The sequence below is a fragment of the Gossypium arboreum genome, chromosome 8 (genome assembly GCF_025698485.1).
Source record: "Gossypium arboreum isolate Shixiya-1 chromosome 8, ASM2569848v2, whole genome shotgun sequence".
Lineage (NCBI taxonomy): Eukaryota > Viridiplantae > Streptophyta > Magnoliopsida > Malvales > Malvaceae > Gossypium > Gossypium arboreum.
In genome coordinates this window covers 80115081-80122361 of record NC_069077.1, presented here as the reverse complement: position 1 = coordinate 80122361, position 7281 = coordinate 80115081, and the positions used below count along the sequence as shown (strand labels likewise).

The 7281-nt window shown below is 32.5% G+C and overlaps 2 protein-coding genes across 2 annotated transcripts; one reads left to right on the top strand and one right to left on the bottom strand.

Moving 5' to 3' along the window:
- Positions 1-1160: 1160 nt before the first annotated feature.
- Positions 1161-3273, top strand: LOC108466599 (uncharacterized). Its single transcript, XM_017766986.2, is given in 3 exon segments — positions 1161-1690; positions 2951-3073; positions 3075-3273. Coding segments are annotated over 3 exon segments (594 nt in total). The 5' UTR covers positions 1161-1270; the 3' UTR covers positions 3126-3273.
- Positions 3274-3379: 106 nt separating this feature from the next.
- LOC108466394 (non-specific lipid transfer protein GPI-anchored 10) lies at positions 3380-4451 on the bottom strand. The gene is made up of 3 exons (XM_017766720.2): positions 3927-4451; positions 3778-3849; positions 3380-3660 (listed from the first exon to the last, which is right to left on the bottom strand). The coding sequence occupies exons 1-3, from the start codon at positions 4264-4266 to the stop codon at positions 3494-3496; spliced, it is 579 nt and encodes a 192-aa protein (XP_017622209.1). The 5' UTR covers positions 4267-4451; the 3' UTR covers positions 3380-3493.
- Between the last annotated feature and the right edge of the window lie 2830 nt (positions 4452-7281).

The following is a 7281-nucleotide window of genomic DNA, read 5'->3' as shown; positions in this document are numbered from 1 at the left end:
AAAATAACTACAAAAACAATTTGGAAATTTTAAGAAATTTACCTCTAAATCATGATTATCCTTTTCAACAGTAGCTCATTCTCAAAAATTTCAAAAATCCAAACGGTTTAATATTTAGGGTTAAGGTAACCTCATTTTAAAGAATTTCACACCTTAACGATTTGTGTGTTCAAAAATGAAGGCACAATCAGCTTTATACAGTTGTACCTCTTCTCAACATGTGGTGAAGCGTATATGACAAATTAAAGTGAAAGGCATATGCGATATGTTTCATTCTCAGATATTCCCCACTTCGTGAAGCCAAGTTCTCAGAAGAGTCACTTTATAACTCTTCTTTGAACTAGTTGGGCAACAAATTATTTTGGTATTCGTCATTACCAACCTGCTACCTGGTTACCCGATTGGGACCGACCCGTAGCTTCCATAGTTCGCATGTTGGGTTTTGCATGTGATGAGTTCGCATCCTCTCATGAACTTGCACAAGGTAGGTTAGCACCACCACGCAGGCGAACCAGCACCTATAGAGAACAAGTGTTAATCCTAGAATATCATATTTGTTGGCATGCATTGGGGCCTACTTAAGACGTCACATCCAAGAATAAGGACCGTATCATATAAATAGAGAATTTAACCCCCTCTAAAAGACAAGTACACTAAAACACTCAACAATTTGCTACAAAGAAGTTTGAAGGAAATGGACAAAAATGGAGAGAAATGGAGTATATAGGGTGGAGGAAGGTTTTTTATTATTTAATATTAATATAAAATTTAAATTTATTTTTCGAAAATATTTATGTATTTTTAAATTTTATATATTATTCTTTTGTCGACAATAATTTTATTTATATATATAATTTACTATTATATTTTTAAAATATTTATGATTTTTATATATTATTTTGAATTTTTAGAATTAGGATTAAATTGAGAATATTTATAATTTTTTGCAAGTTAATTTTTAAAATTATGACTAAATTGATATAATATGTAAAAATTGAGGTTAAATTTGTTATTATACTCAACTTGATGTTTGTGATTTTAAGAGAAGTGATCAAAATGACTGAAATATATAATGTGAGTGCTGAAATTATAACTTTTTTTTATTTTAAATGCCTAAAATAAAAAATTTTAATAATTAGGTGAGTATCTATATAGTTTACCATTTTATTTAAAATAAAATAATAAAATCTTATATGACATTCCTATGTCTTATCCTACTCAGCTCTAACCACTCTCCTCCACTCAATGGCGCTAACCGTAACCCTTAGCCATGGTAGTAGTAGCAGTGGTGGTAATGGAGTCCGAAGCCTCTACAACAAACCCTCCAAACATTTCTACCCCCGTTTCCCTCCTCGCCACCACATCCTCTTCCCCGTCTCCCCCGCTCCACTTAACTTCAGTAGCCAAAAAGTTCTCATCCCGAACTGGACACTTCGACAACAAGAACCGGAGGGGCAGTCTCACAACAAAAGAACAAGATGAGGAAAAACGGACGCCGGAGATTGAAGACGAAAATGTTGTTGTTGGGATTAGTTTAGATAACGTTGGTGTGAGTTCCTCTAAGGTTTCTGTTGACAGGAAACCATTTCCGGAACTTCCAGGTCTTCAACTGGATTTATAGGAAGGTACCCGGTGGGATGTTCTTAGTTTTCTTATTCAATATTTGTGGGCTTTTGGCATCGTTTTTGCGGTATCTACCGATACGCCTTACCCAGCCTTTTAATTTTTTTCCCTTTTCTTTTAATGATTGATAATTTAATTCATAAAAGCGTTTGAAGGGTTAAAATTTGTTGAAACGTTCATATAAGCTTTTGAAGGATTGTAAGTTGTCAAAACCATATAATTCAGTGTGATTATGGTTTAAATTTATATGCTAGCCTACATTGCAGAGAAAATAGATGCCTCTGCCTCTATCTGGCATGAATTTGGAAATTTTGCCGAATGTTACATCCTTAAGTAGAATGGTAATTGGTAGTCCTCATCCTTTCTGCTATATAATTTCTTTGGCACTTTAGGAAATATTGATGTGACTTAAGATCAGACTTAATTATATATCAAAAATGGGGTAAAAACATGGAGCTAAATTTTATTCTTTTATTTAAAAAAATGAATAAATTAGTCTCGTGTTAGATTAAAGAATAATTTAATTTTTATTAAAATTTAATATATTTTTATGGCAAAAATAATGAAATTTTTAATAAAAATTTGTTTATTTTTTATCTAACACATAGATATTAATATACTATTTTTTAGTATAGACGGCAAAATACATTTAGATAATTAATATAGGTGCTTCCACGATACCTTTACTCAAATATTGTCAAAGATAGAAAGTTGCGGAACTTTTTCCCCTTTATGCTTTACCCTTCTCCTTTCTTAACATGTCTAATTAGGTATCTCATATTTTTTTCATAATCCTTGTGGACTGTATATTATTTCCTGGATTACTCGAAAGATGGTTTGAAAAATTAGGTGGATCACTGATCTAGATATCAGATATCTTGTTCATCACCGTTGAAGTAGCCACTGTTGAAGTGGCAAAGTTGTATGTTGATACAAAAGACCAGGGTTCAAGCCTAGGTAAACCTCATCCTGCTCCCCAAATTTGTGATGATCAAAAAGTAAATCTTGTTCATCACTTGTTCAAAAAGAATCTGCTAAAAGGTTACTAGTTTTTTTTATTATTCAAAATCCCCTTGAGAAAAAAAAAAGTAGGAGAATTTAGAGTAGACTACAAATCTATTTCCTGTATGCTAGCTTGCCATTTATGTATTTGATGAATGATGAGAAGAATTCATTTCATTTTATTGGGTTTATATTGTGATGATACTGGGAATTTCTAACCTGTTGTACATGTGAAATATGTTTGTTCCTTGGTTTCTGCACTTTATCTAAAATTTGGTTCGAGACTAATTGATGATTCTTCAAGCTGACGTCTCTATGTTGTCAGTTAATTGCATGTGGGATTTCTGTGGCTACTTACAACGAAGGGGCCACAGATTTTAAAGAGACTCCAGCATACAAAGAGTCTATACAGTCTCGAGAGCTTTTAGAAGAACCCGATGTCTCAAATTTCAGATGTATTTGATTCAAACCCTACTGAAGTTGCACCCAGTTTGGAATAGTTGCTGTAATATTAACATAAAATGTCTTTATACTTGGGATCACTTGAATTTATTACGGGCTTTGCCTGGATTTGTAATCTACTGCATGTAATGTATAACTTTATAATTTTGAGATAATATCATACGTTAAAGTTGACGGTTGCTTCCATCTGTTTTTTTAAAGCTTTATAGGCTTAATTTTTGGTTTAATTATGTTATTATTATATGAATTTATAGAGATTGCCACAATGGTTTGGTTGTGCTTGGATGAAACAAACATTAACCATTGCAAGCATATGTATCATTCCCAAATAGATAAACTTTGTTCCAATAAATAACTTGCTCAAAACTATAAATACACCTAAGAAACAACACTTTGTTAACCAAAGTCAAAAGTATGGAAGCACGAGTCTTGAAAACAGAATAACAGCAGCAGCCACCATTGCTAAGAGGCCTTCTGCCTTCAATCTTCCAGCCTTGCTCCGGCCAAACCCCAACCCCATGATGCTTGGTCTTGGTGCCATTGGAACATTTGGGTTCCCCATGGGAGAAGAAGCTGGGGAAACAAGCAAAACTTTAACTTATAATATGATGATGATCCATTTAATAGAAAATTTATTCACCCATCTGGTCTTAAAAAGAAAAGGCAAGCCGTTTAAAATAATTTGATTACCAGCGACAGAAGAGTTATGATTTGTCCCTAGAGAAACTTGAGAACCAGATGAACCCGAAGGGTAAGGCAACCCTTAAAGAAAATATCAAGCCAATTAGTCAGATATCGGCGTGAATGCAAGATAATTAATTCGAAGATCTGAATGGTACCTGAGCAAGAAGAGCTGTTAGCTTGGAGCTTGCAAAGAACAGGTAACTGCAGTGCAAGAGTCCTGTTTATGGGAAAAGCACTTAAAGTGGTGTCATTGAGGAGGAGACAAAGACAACCAGGCTGCAGTCCATAGAGCTGATTGAGATTGTCACAGCAGGACTGCGCTGGTCTCGGAGCATTGCCTTGCACAAATGGTGCACATGGCATGAAAGCCACCAGACGTGGGCTACAGTCGGATACGGTTGGTCCTGGGGTGATAGGGTCCTGAGAAAGGGAAGTGGGAAGACTGGCAACCAAGAGCAACAGCATGAGAATAGGTGTAAAGGCAAGAGCAGTCATGGTGTAAGCTGTAAAGTTTCTCGTTTTGTGCAGAAACTAGGGTTCACCAGGTACCTATATAAGATGTAAACACATGGTTTGAGTGTGAGTAGTTTACATGCATGGTGTGTGTTATTCTAACATGCACATGTTGTTGTCTCCCTCTCCCTGTGAGATAAATCTGTTCTGTTCAACTCAAATTATATGACACCTCTATTTAGAAGTTCATGCTGTTTATATTAGGTCTTAAAAAAGAAATTTGCACGATTTGGAATTTTTTATTCATTTTCTCAAAGCAGATCTTCAATTCTCTACTATTATTAAACACTACTGAATAATAGATATTTTGAAAATTTTTGGAAAATATATCATTTCAAAATACTAGTATTTCTTATTATTTTGTTTGAATAATAAAAATTAGGCTAAAAATTATAAAAGAAAAATAATTATATAAAAACAAATAATATAATAGATTTAATATGGATACCATTAGATTTGTAAACATATATAAATATTTTAAATAATACAAAATATATAGTAGAATTAAATAAAAATCATATTTTAAAGTTAATTTTTTATTTTACTATGGGACCACATATTTAAATAAAAGGAAATTTGAAATATCATATTTTTAGGTAGAATTTGAATAAAGAATTTGAGTTACTCAAAATTTCTTTTTAATTTTTTTAATTTTATTATTTTTATCTAAATTCTAAGGGTGGATTTGGATAAGAAATTTTAAAATGCCAAAGACTTTTAAAACTTTTAGTATTTTAAAATCCATCATTTTAAAATATTAGTTTTTGTTTCTATTTTGTTTGAATAAATAATTTTTTTAAAAATTAGGTTAATGAACTTTAATAAATTAAAAATAATAATTATATTAAAAAATAATATAAAAGATGTAATATGGATATCAATATATTTGTAAAATATATAAATATTTTAAATAATATAAAATTTAAAAATATATATTGGAATTAAATAAAATTATGTTATAAAGTTAATTTTTTTATTTTACTATGGGACCAAAAGGGATTTTAAAAATAACCTCTTTAAGTTAAATTTGAATAAGAAAATTGAGTTATTCAAAATTCTTTTGAATTTTTTAAAATTAATTTTCTATTATTTTTTCCAAACAAGTAAATCTATCTTTTAAATTTTAAAACCTTTTCAGAAATAAAATTTCTCTTCCAAAATCTCTCATCCAGTCTAAATACTCTAAAAATATTATTAAATCCCTACAAGTCAATTAGATTTTTATTTTCATGCAAAACATTTAAATAAAATAAATTAAACAATTCCTTAACAAAAACTACCTCTAAAAAAAGGCTCATTTAAAGCCTGCAGCTTTATTCAAGATTTGGACATAGATATTTTTCCTTCTTTGATATTTAATTTAATTTAAGGTTGTGAAAAGCTCTCAAATCTTTTTTAAAAAAGTAATTAAGTCCATACTCTTTTTACTCAATTGGATATTTTAACTTTCAAAATACATTAAAAGGCCCTCAAACTATTTCTAATAAAGCAATTAAGCTCTTACTTTTTTTTTAGTACTCAATTGAGTACTTGAACTTTCAAAGTGCATCAAAAAGTCCCTCAAACTTTTTCAAAAAAAGCAATTAAGCTCCTGATTTTTTTTCACTCAATTGGGTACTTGAACTGTTAAAATATGCATTAAAAAGATCATTTGTTCATTAACTTTAACAGTTGACTATTACAGTTGACTATTAAAGTTAACTACCCTTAACTTTTTTCAGTTAAAGCAACCCTGTGTCACAACCATGATGTGACATGTGGCAAAATGTAACACCCTAACCCCAGTCTAGTTGTCCAGACCAAGTTCAGAGAATTACAACATCATATTAATAATTTAACAAACTCATAAGATAGATAGTTAGAATATCTAAATCCAGATACCCATCAGAATAACTTTAGTTCACAAACGTCTTAAATCCATAATATAGTAGTGACATAATCTCATATTAAGCCTAGCAAAAGATAAGGTTGACCGAGCCGCCGTGACATCGATCCCATTTAGTGTAATGGTTCACCTGAAAGCCAAAAGTAATAGAGTTAGTGGTAAACTCAATGCGTAATAGAAAATGTACTATTCAACTTTCGTACAACCACGAGGTGATTTTATTCGGAGTACCAGATAGTTCTCAGTGCTCACAATATCTCGATATAAACGAATCAATTATACCCAATTAATACAGACTGACGGTAGCAGTTTATTAACATGCTTAATTAGATATTGGAACAGATCATAACAAAATTTCCTAGTTTCTATCCTCTACACACCATCTCCGACCAACCCAACACACCATTAAGGACATTCAGTGTCCATCCATCCCTACACACTGCAATGTGTCGATTTGACACGTTATAGACTCGCATCATAGATGCTAGCACAGTTAGTGTTAAATGCTAATTTTAGATTTAATCAGAAAGTGGTAAACCACTGTTAAGAACAGAATACTTCCTTCTGTGCACATTTCCAATCCAACACATTTAGAATACAGAAGCTTACGTATTACTTACAGATTATCTGTCAGATATCAATTACATATTAACTGTAATTTCACATTGTATCTTATTTCGTATCAATCATATCATAGATAGTCAATATTAGTCAAACTAATGATTTTGGTCACAAAACGAGCTTTCAAAAGCCCAATTGGCTACCACACGGCCGTGTCCTTGCTCGTGTGGTCCACACGGCCTGACCACACGGCCTGACCACACGGCCTGACCACACGCCCGTGTTATGTACTCGTGTGTTACCAATCAAGAAACAGAGAGTTACACGACTTGGGCACAGGGTCATGTCCTTGCCTATGTGACTCACACGGCCTGACCACACGCCCGTGTTATGTACTCGTGTGGTCCTTAATCAATAACAGTGAGTTACACGGCCTAGACACACGATCGTGTCTTGTGCCCATGTGAACCTTGTACTGACTTGGTCGCACTCGGCCTAAACACATGCCCGTGTGCTAGACCGTGTGGCCCTACTTCGACAAACAGTGAGTT